Raw genomic sequence first — 13,696 nt, 5'->3', positions numbered from 1 at the left:
CTTGCAGTCAATTAATAGTTGATTTCATCTAGAAATAGGATCTTTCAGTTGGATTGTGCCTTTTGGAATGTATGTGTGCCTGTTCTAGATGTGTCTGCAGTTTGTGTTGTGTCTTGCAGACTGTTTGTTTTCCCCTTATCCCATTGCATGTGCCACTTCCCTGCTTTTGTGGTCACACCTGGGATGGTTCTGCTCTTGAGTGCAAACACGTTCTAGAAGGGAATTGATCTCATGGAACCAGGAAACCCTTGCTTTGGGATAGGCCCTGTCTCATGCAGTGAAGCCCTTTTTGCTTCATCTCCTTGGAGGGAGATTTTAAATAGGAGACAGGAGCTCTAGCAATGGAACTTTACCATGTTTAATTCCTTGTTTAGGCTTTATGAGAGTCCCTGACCCTCCCTGTGAGCTGGTGCCTGCTCAGCCCCCTTTGCAGAGCAAGGAAATCCCTTGTTTGTACAAATGCCCAAGGGCCTGACCTGTCCCAGGGAGTTTCTGTGTCTGTTTCTCCAACATTTGCATTTCTTCCCTATAAAGCTGCTGTTTCTTGTTTGCTGGACCCTTGCTGTTCTTGGCCACCTGTGACCAACCAGTGCTGGAGCAGCAGGGCTAGGTGTGCCCAGGAGGAGGGTGACAGAAGTGACAACCTGCTGTGAATGCCTCAGTTACATTCTGGTTGTGCATCTGAAGAGCTCCTCGTGTCCCGCAGGAGCTGAGAAGGCAGAGCATGGGGGAAATTCAGAGCCCAGTGTCCTTGGGTGGGAGAGAGGAGCTGCCTGAGGCAGAGGTGATGAGGGCTGACAGCTCCTGAGATGCTGATAAGAGCTGCTGGATGCTGAATAATTCTCCTAGGAAATGACTCTTTGAAAATCTGCTTCCAGATCTGCACCAGCAGAGCCCTGCACTTACGTAACCGGGAGAGTTCAGGAGAGCAGCTGCTTGCAGGGGACAGAGTGACCTCCCTGAGTCCTGCAGGGCACAGAGCCTTTGCTTTCAGCAGCAGCTGCAGCCCGGCCCTGCCCTGCCAGACCTTTTATCTGCTGCTTGTGCCTGGAGCAGGGGGCAGGGAATGGGCTGCACATCCTGAGCTCCCTGACGCAGCCCTTGTGCTGACTCAGGGCTTTTTCTTCCTCCCTACCCTTCCCCCAGCAGAGCTGTTACTTAGTGGCAGAATGGGGAAGGTGAAGTGAAACAACTCAAGAATAACCGATTTTCTTTTTTTTTATTATTGTCCCCATTTCAAAGGGTCAGCTCTAAAGCTGAGACAAGCACGTGGATTTTCACAGCACAGCTATGGGGGATTAGGCCAGGCCTAAAAGTGATTAAATCTTGGGCTGGAAGGCACCACTGCTGTCCAAGCCAGACTTAACAGCTCTGGCCTATTCCTTTGGCTGCCCTAATTCCTTTAAAAACATCCAGCTGGACTGAAATGGGAGTTCCTGCAGAGTTGTGTCATGGGCATCTGTGGGAGAGGGAGGGAAGAAGTTCATCAGCCACTTCCCAGAGTATTTCCATGATCTTCTTGCCTTGGATGTGCTGCAGCTGTGTCCCCCTTGCTACAGAAAGTGGCCTGAGATGGGTGGGATAGGTGTGAGAGTTGATGCAGGAATGAGGAAAGGGATAAGCTGCAAAAAGCCATGTAATTCTTTATTCTCTAACCCAGCTGGGGTGGTTCTTGCAGAGGCAGCAGCTGAAGGAACAAGGTTCTTTGTGGTGAGGGCTGGAGAGATCAGAATGGGGTAAGGGGGAACGGCCACAGAAGTGATCCAGCTTTCAAAGCTGGGCTTCAAGAGTTAAGGGTGGCCAGGTTAAAGGGGTGCTGTGGCTCTCAGACTCCTCTTAGAACAAGGTACTCCCATAAAATGAGCATAAAGCTGGCACTGAGGGGCTACAGAGCACTCAGACTCAGCCAAGGCTGGACTCCAGGCTTTGGCCACTCCTCTTCTGCTCCAAGAGTGTCCTGAGTGCCATTGCTCAGGGGTCCTGGGGCCATGGACACAGCTGGATGAGCAGCTTGGGAATAAAGCATCACTGCCTTCAGCTGATGGGATGGAAATACCAGAACCCATCTGCTTTACCTGCTTCTCTTGGTGTTCATGGAGTCGCTGATGGTGAGGTTGGGAGGGACCACAGAGGGTCCCTGGTGCCCCCTCCCTGCTCCAGCAGGGCCATCCCAGAGCAGAGGGCACAGGGTGGGCCCAGGTGGCTCTGGAATGTCCCAGGGAGGAGACTCCAGCCCCTCTCTGGGCTCTGCTCCAGCTCGGTCCCTGCCCAGGGCAGAAGTTGTGCCTCCTGTGCAGGGGAATTGCTGCGCTCAGGCCCTGCCCGTGGCTCTGGGGCCATTGCTGGGCCTGGAGCAGAGCCTGGGCCTGCTCTGACCTCTGCACACAGGGACAGCGACAGGGACAGACACAGGGACAGCGACAGGGACAGCGACAGGGACAGACACAGGGGGGACTGACACAGGGACAGACACAGGGCCAGGCAGGGCTGAGGCCCCTCTCTCTCCCTGGGGCTCCTCTCCAGGCTGAGCAGCCCCAGCTCCCCCAGGCTCTCCTGGGCACGGGGAGGCTCCAGGCCCTTGCTCAGCTCTGCTGGATCTGCTCTGGGAGCTGCAGGTCGTGGAGATAAATCAATCAGATGTGAGATCCAGGGCACTCAGCACTCACATCCTGCAGGTTACTCTGCACTTCCTTGTCCTCCTTCACAGATCATTCTTGAAGCTAATGTCAGGCTGCTGTTAAGGTTGTTGTAGGTGTGCAAATATTCCCAATCTTGTCTTGCAGATTTTTGGGTTTAGTACTTGTTTTAAAGGAGGAGGAGTCAGAAATTCCCCACTGCCATTGTGATAATGAGGGTTTTTAACACACTCCCCCAAACAAACAAAATGAGCCAACAGGTCACTGCTGCACCTGGGTGAGTAAAGGCAACTTTAAAAAACCAACAAATTGTAGCACTAAGAAACTCCTGGAATTCCTCCTTTACAGGGTCTGGTGGTTCTCAATGAAGCCAACAGCTATTAAAGTGAAAATAAACCAAGATCCTTATTTCTTACTAAGGGCTTTAGAAACAGTTGAGTGACACACTGGCTTTTCACTGTGCTAAATCTTTTAAAATGAGAGTCAGCCACCTCTTGAGAAGGGTGCTGCAATCCAGGCACAGCTCAGCTGGGACTGCAGGAGCCCATGTGTGAGAGATCCCAAATCCTGGGGCTGGCCCAGCCCTGCCAGCCCATGCAGTGCCAGCTGTGCCCCATGGGCACCTTGTCCCCAGCCCAGAGCACTCAGTGCCACCTGCAGGGGACACCTGCAGGGCTGGGCACTGCAAAGCTCCCTGGGCAGCCCCTGCCAAGGCCTGAGCTCCCTTTCCATGGGCAAATTGCTGCTGCTGTCCAAGCTGAGCCTGCCCTGGCCCAGCCTGAGGCCGTTCCCTCTGCTCCTGTCAGGCAGGTGATCTTTGAGGTCTCTCCCAACCCAAGCCATTCCGTGTTTCTGGGTTGCAGAGGTGACTCCTCAGCAGTTTGATCATTGCCACAGGCGTTGAAATACATCTGCAGTGGGGAGCTGCTTTGTTAGTCTGTTCTGGGTGCTGGGTACAAAATAGAAGAAATGGCAGGACTTGACATTTGTGAAGGTTTTTATTTTATCAGTCATTGCTGTAAGGAGCAGAAACTGGCAAGTTTTGCAGAGTGGTGACTGAGGTAAAATGTGATCTCCAAAGAGCAAGGATCAGAATTCCCTGAATGTCTCCAGATGCTTTTGTTTCCAGCACGGACCCAGACTTGCCAGGCTTTGCTAAACCTCTGAGTCCCTTGAGTGCTCCTGGTGCAGAGCTTTGCCATGGAGCATCTGCAGGCTCCAAACGCTGCTCTCAGCCTGGGACACTCATGGCATGTCCTGCTGGGGGGATTTTGTTGTCATTTGGAGTTCTTGGAGGGTGTTGGGACTTTATCTGGTTGGGTTTGTCTCTTTTTTTTCCTGTCAGAGGAGGAAGGTGACTGATAAGTGGCCTCAGGAATTAATTCTGGCATTCAGATCAAGAATTATCTCCTGAGGAATTGTTTAGGAATAGAAATGCTGGGTTGCATTTTAGGGCAAACAAAGCCAGGATCTTTCTTGTGTGAAATGTGTCTGTATAAAGACACAGCACTGAAATAGCTCAATTATTGTTCATTTATACCTCCTGTGGCTTTATTGCAGTTTTCTCTGTAAACATGGCCTCAGCAGAGCACAGATAACTTTAAATAGAAACTCTAATAAAGTTCTGAGCCATATTTTTAAAGTCCATACATAATACACTGTGAAAGGAATTTTCATATTTGTCTGACTCCTATGAATAAATGTTTCTACTGGAGATATTTTCAACCTCCTCATTTTTTTGAGGCAAAAGCTTTAAACATTAGTACTTAAATTCCAGACCATATCTGAATTTATATATGTGGAGTTGTTCTCTACATGGTTCAGTTTTACTTTTATGTGAACAATTCGTGAGGTTACAGTTAGATTATATATATTTTTAAATGTATTTTAATACATATTAATATTATAATATTATATTGTTATAAATATTATAATTAATTTTAATATACATTAATATATAACCGAATATATTTTATCTATATATTTATAACCTTATATATATAATATATATATTCCCACTCCCTCTCTTCTTCCCTCTGTGTTCAAGGTAAAGGAGAATCAATTCCTTAAACCCTAATATATTTAAATATTATATATATATATTTATAATATATTTTTTAAATATATGTATTAAAACAGTGCTTGTATCTAGAGTATTGGTTTATGAGAAGAAACAACTTGGAGTGAGGATCAAGAATTTAAGTATTTCTGAGGTAAGCTACAGCAGGGTAAGGTGGAAGGGAGAGCCCTGAGAGCTGAGCTGGCTGGGCAGGGCCTTGTCTCCCTCACTCAGAGCTGGGGGTAAGCAAATGTTTCTCATTTATATATATTTTATATATATTTTTATATATATATTCTCTCCAAAGATAATCGTGCAGGTGATAAAGCCCAGTTGTAGCTGATATAAAAGTGCTGCTGCAGTGCCTCCTCCTTGCTGGAGTTTGTTGTTCCTTTCCATCCCCGTGCCAGGCTCTCCTCGTCACCCCCAGGCCAGCGTGGGGAAGGCTCCCGGTGCTCTGACTCCATGGGAGGCCACGCATGGGGAGCTTGTGGAGTTTCCTCTGCTGGAAGGGACAGGGAAAGGGCTGGCACTGGATGGGCTGTGAGGTCCCTCCCAACCCACACCATTGCACGCTCTGTGATTTCACTCCCAGGCTTTTTGGGCTTTGCAGAAAGCCCCAGAAGCCAGAGGTGTTCAGGGCAATGGAACAACTTTCACAAGCTGGGGCCTTTCTGCCAGCCCAGAGCAGCACGGGCCAAGGAGCCCGAGCAGGGGGAAATCCCAGAGAGCAGCTGTGGGATGGTGCTGTGGGATTTCCCCTTATTGATCTCCTGCAGTGGCACTGATCTGTCCCTGCTGTCCCTGACCTGGGAACACCCACACGCTCCAGAGCCCCCCAGGCCTGCCAGGAGGGCACAGCCAGGGGTGCCAGGCTCTGCTCCCAGGGAACGGCCTCAGGCTGGGCCAGGGCAGGCTCAGCTTGGACAGCAGCAGCAATTTGCCCATGGAAAGGGAGCTCAGGCCTTGGCAGGGGCTGCCCAGGGAGCTTTGCAGTGCCCAGCCCTGCAGGTGTCCCCTGCAGGTGGCACTGAGTGCTCTGGGCTGGGGACAAGGTGCCCATGGGGCACAGCTGGCACTGCATGGGCTGGCAGGGCTGGGCCAGCCCCTGGGATCCATCCTCTGGCCCTGGTGGGGACAGGACCCGTGGGGTGGCTGCTGTTGGCACCACCCTGGGAAGTGCAAGCTGGAATATTTGCCTTTTCTGGAGGGTTGGGAAGTACAGAACTCGTGAGTGACCCCAGTGCTCAGTGGTTTCCACCCTGTGGACGAGATGTGGGTCTCTGCTGTTCAGGGGAGAAGGGATTTATGTAGGAAGGAGCTGTTTAATGTTGGATTGGTTTGGCACATCCCAGTGCAGCACTGGCTTAAGCTCTTTTTTGACAGGCAAGGGTGAGTAGCTCCAAGTTCCTCGTTGTGCTGTCTAGAAGCAGGATGAAGTGTCAGCTGCATCTCCTGCCTCCTGTGCAGAACACACCCTTGGAGGCACTGTTGGTTTCACTGCTGCTGTGGCAGCTCTGGGCTGCCTTCCCCAGGGATCTCTGTGTGAGCCACTGACAGTGCAGTTGTGCTTCCCCTGCTTGTCTCCCCTTCTTGCTGTTTGAATCATTCCTGAACTCATTGGTCAGCAGCTGCTTTATTTGCTTTACAGTACTTTACATATATATGGTATTTTATAATATACCAACTGTGCCAGATGTTTTGGGGATAAATAAGACATGTTCTCCATCCCTGAGCCCTTCAACCCCAAAAACAGAATCCCAGAGCAGCTGGGCTCAGCATGGACCTGGTGCAGCCTTTGGGCAGAGGCCTTGGGGTCCCTGGTGTGACCCCAGGTGTGACACCTGTGCCTGGAGCTCAGGTGATCCATCAGCAATGAGCAGCAAACCCCAGCGTGTTCCACTCAGGGAGGGATTTGCCTTTCCCTCATTTGCTTCCTGTCTCTGCTGCTCTCAGCTTGCTTGGTCTCAGCCTCTCACATTTAGACACAGCTCTCTGCTCCTTCTCTCCATTCCCCCAGCTGGCTTTGGTTTTTCTCTCGCTTTCTTCTTTTTTTTTCTTCCCTCTGGAGGTTCTTTGGAATAGTTTCTGCTTTCCTTGGCATCCAGCACGGGGCTGGTGTTCAGACTTCCCACTCCCTCCCTGTGTTCAAGGTAGAGGGGGAATTCAATTCCTTTGGAATCCTGGCAGGCTGTGGAGGAGGCTCTTCCCTAAGGGCTGAGCCTGTAAATGCTCTGCTGCTTCCCCTTGTGCTGGAAAGGAGCAGATCATATGGAAACTGCCTGGGCTCTGACAGGGGGGCTTCAGCAGGGACTTCTGCTTTGGGGTTTCCTGCTTTTTCTTTTTTTTCTTTTTTTTTTTTTTTTGGCATTTTTTCTCCATTTGGTTTTGTTTGAGTTTTGTTTTTGCTTGTTTGGGGTTTTGGTTTTGGGTTGGTTTTTTTTTTTTTTTTTTTTACTTTTTCCTCCTCCTTTTTTTCCTCCTCCTTTTTTTCCTCCTCCTCCTTTTTTTCTCCTCCTTTTTTTCCTCCTCCTTTTTCTCTCCTCCTTTTTTTCTTCTCCTTTTTTCCTCCTTCTCCTTTTTTTTCATCCTTCTCCTTTTTCTCTCTACCTTTTTCTCTCCTCCTTTTTTTCCTTCTCCTTTTTTCCTTCTCCTTTTTTTCCTCCTCCTTTTTCCTCCTTCTCCTTTTTTCCTCCTTCTCCTTTCTTCCTCCTTCTCCTTTTTTTCCTTCTCCTTTTTTTCCTTCTCCTTTTTTTCCTTCTCCTTTTTTCCCTTCTCCTTTTTTTCCTCCTCCTTTTTTCCCCTCCTCCTTTTTTCCTCCTCCTCCTTTTTCCCCCTCCTCCTTTTTTTCCTCCTTCTCCTTTTTTTCCTCCTCCTTTTTCTCTCCTTCTTTTTTTCCTCTTTTTTTTCCCTTAAGGTTTCCTTGCAGTCATGAAACCCACAGCATCTGTGAGTTCTTTCCCAGAGCAGAGAACAAGAAGCAAACAGGCAAAGATAAAAGTGCTGATCTTTCAGCACTTCAGGAATGCTTCTGGGAGAGCCCCACAGCTCAGGGGGCTGCTCTGAACCCTTGGATCTCTGCACCTGGAATTTGAAATTCTGGGATAAGCCCTGGGAGCAGCATCAGCTGCTGCCCTGGCCTGGGGCACAGGGCTTTGGGGTCAGGTGCTTGGCCAGATGAGGAGGAAAGAGAGGCAGGGTTGTGTCCCTCATTCCCCAAATTCCAACTGCTGGGGAGCCTGGCTGGCACGAGTGCCAGGGCTCTGTGCACAGGGGACACTGGGGAGGGATCCACAGCAGGCTCCCAAGTTGGAGGCCAGAGGAGAATGTGGGAAGTGTGAAAGGGGGATGGGGAGGGGAGCAAACAGGAGTTCAGACAAAAGGAAATTGTTGGTGCAAGTGAATGCCTTTTCTTAGGGATATTGATAAATTTCTGCTGCTGTTCAGGCAGCCTAAAAGATTCTCCTGATTCTGTTCCCCCCTGCCTTTCTGCTGTTGCCTGGAAGACACGAGTGGAATCTCCCAGGACAAGAGGCCATGGCTCATTGTTGTGCTGGCCATTGTCCCCTGGCTCAGGCAGCTCATGGCAGCCTTTGTGTGCAGCAAGAAAAATGGTTTTCCTTCTCTGTGTGCAGATGAAATTTGGAGCCTGTGTGGTGCCTTTGTTGGCAGAGCCAGTGGTGCTCTCCTGGAGCTCCCCTGGCCTCCCTTGGGCCCTTGCTGCTCCTCAGGGCTGGGACACAGCGGGACATGGAGGTTTCATTGAATTTAATTTAGGGCAGGGCATAAACCCCAGATCACTGATGGTGGCTTGCAGCAGTTGGAAATGGAGCCAGTTCCCCTCCTGAGCAGCAGCAGGGGTTGTGACACTCAGGAAAGGCATGGAGCCTGCAGCAGCATCCCTGGATGGGGCTGAGCTCTGCCCTCACTCCATCTCCATTTATAAAGAAATATTATCTATAGCTCCAGGCTGCTTTGAGGCCATCCTTGGAGCAGAATGAAATGTAGCTGTTTGCTGGGAGGAAGGTGCCCTCATAGATGTGCAAAAATGAGACACTGAGTTTTGGAAGTCCCAGTTGGTCTGGGAAGTATTGATACAATCAATCCTGCTTCCTCACTGCCTTCTTTTCTTCTGTAGTAATTGATCACACAGAAAATATATGGAAAATGGAAGATACTGTGCTGAATATATAATTTGTTCTTTTCCAGGCATCTATTATCAAGCTAAAAGTGACAGAACCATGGCTCAGTTTCCAACACCTTTTGGGGGTAAGTGCTTTCTGGTGTGCTCTGAGCTGTTCCTGTGTGCAATAACTTGGCATAAACAGGTTCCTTTGCAAGGGTTTTCTCTGGGGAAGTGTTTGTGCATCCCTCTGAGCTGAGAGTTCCTGGGCTTTGTGGCTGCTTTGCAGACGCCTCCCAGCGGAGAGCCCAGAGCCCTGGGGCTGCAGCCACCCCTCCCAGCCCCAGCCTCTGGCCCTGCAGGCACAGCCAGGCCCAGCCAGGCCTCTCAGGCAGTGGGCACCCCCTCATTCTGCTCCAGCTGCACTGGACAATGCAGATGTTTCTTCCTTTCAGGCCTCCTGGACTTGGTAGACGCTGAAAGGTGCAGGAGATGCCTTTGGGTGGTATCACTGCCACATTTTGCCTTGTTGTCCCATCACCCACCCCTTTTGTTGTTTAGGTTAGAACAAAAGTGACACATTTTTAATCTTTTCATTTACAGCAGGGCAAGTTGCAGCATCTGGAAATGCCGTGAAAAGGCCAGGCTGGGCCCTGGCAGTGCAGCAGGGACAGGATTTTTTGCTCTTCACATGAAACCACAGAATCCCAGACTGGTTTGGATTGGGATGCTCATCAGTGGACACCTCCCACTGTGCCCAGTGCCCAGCCTGGCCTTGGGCACTGCCAGGGATGCAGGGGCAGCCCCAGCTGCTCTGTGCCAGGGCCTGCCCACCCTGCCAGGAACAATTCCTGCTGTAAAACTCAGCCAGACTTCCCCTCCTTGGCCTGACCCCATCCCTGTCACTCAGCTCTGATGAACAGTTCCTCTTCCTTGCATTCCCTTCACATCCTGGGAATCCATCTGGGACTTTTGCAGCTGATCTGCAGAAGGGTTACAAAGAGCAATCTCAGTGCTGAGATTTCCCATTTCCCTGCCCTGTGGGCAGGTCAGATGGGATGATGGGGGAAGAGGTTCCTTTGCAGTAAAGGAACTGGAATTCAGCTGTGAGTGCTCTGGGGGCAAATGACCTCCCACCCTTGGGTTGTTTGAGGAGATAATGACACTCACAAAGAAAAGAGGCTGGTTTTTAGGGAATGTTTCTCAATGTCATTTCTCCATTTCTTCTGAACCAGGCAACCTGGATATCTGGGCTATTACTGTGGAGGAGAGAGCAAAACATGATCAACAGTTCCATAGTCTGAAACCAACTGCTGGATTTATCACTGGTAAGCAAACAGCTTCCACTTCTCATCTTGTTTAGTTAAATCTTAACCAGGGAGCCTAAATGTGCACAGAGCTGCCTGGGAGACATGTGGGCATAATAATTAGAAAATTTGAACAGGTATTTCTTATTTTATATCTCATTGTTCCACATCAGCCCCATTTCTTATTTTATATCTCATATTTTGCCACATCACCCCCAGCTTTCCTGTTATTTTCTGGTATTTTCTGTTCCCCATCCTGCTGTGGAAGGGAGTGATGGGTTCTTTGTGCCTGGGGTCAGCTCACCACACTAATATTATGATAAATAAAAGGTCTGATTAAATAAAGCTGTGTCATTTTAACTGAAATCAGGTTTAGAAATCCAATTTGTGCAGCACTGACATCAGCATGGTTGACCTCTTGGAAAGATCCAAATGCAGAACTGATTGAAACAGGGGGAAGCAAAGCTCCAAATCAAGGGATTGCACTGATCCTAATAAATTTTCATCGAACTTTGGTCTCAAAGGCAATAGGAGGCCTCCTGTTCATTGCTCTGTTTTGTTACATGGAATTTTCTTAGTGCTTTGTCCATGCTCATCACTCATGGCATGGGCTGGGCAGCTGGTTTTGCCTCCTGATGCCCCATTCCCTCTGCCAGCTGTTTGGAGCTGGAGCTGAAGCCATCTCCTGTTTATTTTACAGGTGATCAAGCCAGGAACTTTTTTTTCCAATCTGGGTTACCTCAGCCAGTGCTAGCACAGATATGGTGAGTGTGGGGTGGGCACAGGGGCTGGGCTCTCCTGGGGCTCCCCAGGCTCTGACTGGGGCCAGCCCTGCTCAGGGGGGATCTGCATCCAGGGCTCCCCTGGGCTGGGGTCCCCCTGGGCTGGGTCAGTGGGGTGGGGGTCCCCAGGGACAGGTGCTGGCCCCTGCCCTGAGGCCACCACAACCCGTGGGGCTCTCCAGTCTTGGGCCACAGGGGCTGGGGAAGGCCCTGGGGGTGCTGGTGGCAATGGCTGGCCCCAGGCCAGGTGTCCCCTGCTGTCCTCAGGTGTCCCCAGGTGAGCAGGAGGCCGATGGGCCTGGGCTGTCCCAGCAAATGGCATTTTGGAAGCTGGCAGTTTGAGACTCTCATTTCAAGTTGCTAAATGCTTTCAGCTCTGTTTAAACTGACTACAATACAATTGTACAATTGCTAAGCACAGTAATTAGTGATAAATCTGCTCAGGGAGAGCCTAGGCAAGACCTGGAGTGTTGGGTACGAAAATGAAGATTGACATTGGCTGTTTCCATTGGAGTTGGAGTCAAAGCTTGAAATTGGAAATTTTTGTCACTCCTTGGTGAGTTCAGCCAGGTCCAAATCTGTGCCCATTCCACAGCACAGACATTGCCACAGTGCCAGATCTTCCTGCAGGAATGAAGGGATTTCTGCTTTGAGCCTGCCAGACCTGGACCTGTGTGTGCAGGGACAGCACCCAGGGAATGGCTGCCAGTGCCAGAGGGCAGGGCTGGATGGGATCTTGGCAATGAGGAATTGTTCCCTGGCAGGGTGGGCAGGCCCTGGCACAGGGTGCCCAGAGCAGCTGGGGCTGCCCCTGCATCCCTGGCAGTGCCCAAGGCCAGGCTGGGCACTGGGGACAGTGGGAGGTGTCCCTGCCATGGCAGGGGTGGCTCTGGGTGGGATTTGGGGTCCCTCCAACCCATCCCATTCCATAATTCTATGATTATTCATGGTATACATTAATGATATTACTACCAGCACAGATATTGGTGTGAGACAGAGAGAATTAAGAGTGGTTTTCATTGTGGATTGGGTAAGGGGATAGAGAACTTTGGGGGAATCTGTTCCCTTTTCCTCTGTGAGCTATTTCAGAAGGAGTTCATTGCCATTACAAAGCATTTCTAGTGCAGTTAAGGGCTGTTAAAGGCAGAATTCTGCTCTGACAGGAGAATGAGGAGAATTGTTTTATTGCTTTTGAAATCTGCATGCCCAGACCTACATGGCTTTTAAATAAAGAGCTTATTTTCTTTTCTGATTATCTTCATCTTACACATATCAAAGCTGGACTGCTTGTCGTATTTGCTGAAGCCTCAGTGAGTGTTCAAATGTCCCTTTGGAACTTCTCTTGCCCCTGAATTAAACAAGGAAAGAAGTTATGTCTTAAACAAGACATCCTTTCTCCAAAAATCTTCCATAGGCCTTGGCTTTAAATAGGTGTTAACAAATCCAAACAGTTGTAAATAGTCTGACTAAGGATCTCTTCCTCTCTGAATTATTCACTTTTCCAGGCTCTTGAGAGGAAGGGAATCATTCCACTCCCTCTGGAGTTGTCATAGAGACAAGACCTGCACATTTTTGTTAATGAAGCTGAACTAAAACTTACTCAGGCTGCCTTTCTAAATCATAAAGCAGCTCATGGACATTCCTTCCTCTCTGTCTCACTCGTTTTTTCAGTCATCTCTGAATTAAATGAAGTAAATATTTAAGTAAAAATCTTTATACAGATCCCTGAGTACTTTGGAGGGGGAGTTTGGGAGTAATGAGCCTGAAATCTCTGAGAGATGGGAGCTGCTGCTCTTCCATCAGCGTTTGCTCTTGGAATGTCTGTGTTGGGCTTTTGGAGGTGGCATTTGATTGTTTCTGGGAGAGAAGGGGAGCTACAGGAGTCCTCCAGGAAGGAAAGTAATTCTGAGTTAAAACAACTTGTACAACTTGTAAAACTGTTTACAAAAACTTGTCAAAAGTTGATTTTCTGATCTGAGAAATCCCACACTGGTTTGGGCTGGGAAGGACCTCAGAGCCCACCCAGTGCCAGCCCTGCCATGGCAGGGACACCTCCCACTGTCCCCAGTGCCCAGCCTGGCCTTGGGCACTGCCAGGGATGCAGGGCAGTCCCTGAGGAGCTGTCTGTCTGTCTGTCTGTGCTGTTCTGGAGGTGCTTTCCTGTCCTTGGTCATTCTGCTGATGGTGGCTCCTGCTGACTGTGGCAGTGGGAGGAAAGCCTGGCCTGAGTTTGCTGAAGGGTCCCTCCCAGCCGGGGGACACAGGGAACAAATCTGATCAGTGCCTCCCTTCTGAGCCCAGAAAAACGTCCCCAGAATTCCTTCAGAACAGCAGCTTTTGTTAACACTGAGAATTCCTGTGGCCCTTGTACTCCTCATGCCAGGAAAGAAGTCTCAGTGAGCAAAGGAGTGAAGTATTATGGTCTGCCATGGCAGCTTCTGTGCTGCTCTGCCCTTCAGCAGCTCCAGACTCCTCCAGGCTGGTGATCAATTAAGAAGCCTCTAATTGGGCTTTGAGCTGGGCCTGCAGTGGCTTGGGAGATAACTGTGCTTAAGGAATAATCTGCCTTTCTTGAGAGCCCTGAGGAATGGGGCCTCTCAGAGCATCTCCTGTGTGGCCTGGGCATGAAAGGAGAGCTGAAATAATCACTGCCAGCTGCTCTCCATGCTTTTGGGGTTACTCATTTTGTCAGCACAGAGTCACTGGGTGACTTCCCTGTTCCTGACATCTGCTTCCCTCCCCACCTTCCTGAATCTGTGTCCAAGGGGAGGCCAAGTGGGGTAATTCTG

At 49.8% G+C, this 13,696-nt stretch overlaps 1 protein-coding gene across 3 annotated transcripts in view; it reads left to right on the top strand.

The window, feature by feature from the left end:
* Window positions 1-13,696, top strand: part of ITSN1 (intersectin 1) — a 116,163-nt gene that overhangs the window by 18,805 nt on the left and 83,662 nt on the right. For all 3 annotated transcript variants that reach the window (XM_054514071.1, XM_036381532.2, XM_054514072.1), the window contains exons 2-4: window positions 8,905-8,964; window positions 10,054-10,146; window positions 10,826-10,889. In XM_054514071.1, the coding sequence (XP_054370046.1) occupies window positions 8,937-8,964; window positions 10,054-10,146; window positions 10,826-10,889 (185 nt within the window). In that variant the 5' untranslated portion in view covers window positions 8,905-8,936. The remainder of the gene's footprint in view (window positions 1-8,904; window positions 8,965-10,053; window positions 10,147-10,825; window positions 10,890-13,696) is intronic.

The sequence above is a fragment of the Molothrus ater genome, chromosome 2, assembly GCF_012460135.2.
Source record: "Molothrus ater isolate BHLD 08-10-18 breed brown headed cowbird chromosome 2, BPBGC_Mater_1.1, whole genome shotgun sequence".
Classification (NCBI taxonomy): Eukaryota; Metazoa; Chordata; class Aves; order Passeriformes; family Icteridae; genus Molothrus; species Molothrus ater.
This window is presented reverse-complemented; position numbering and strand designations above follow the sequence as displayed.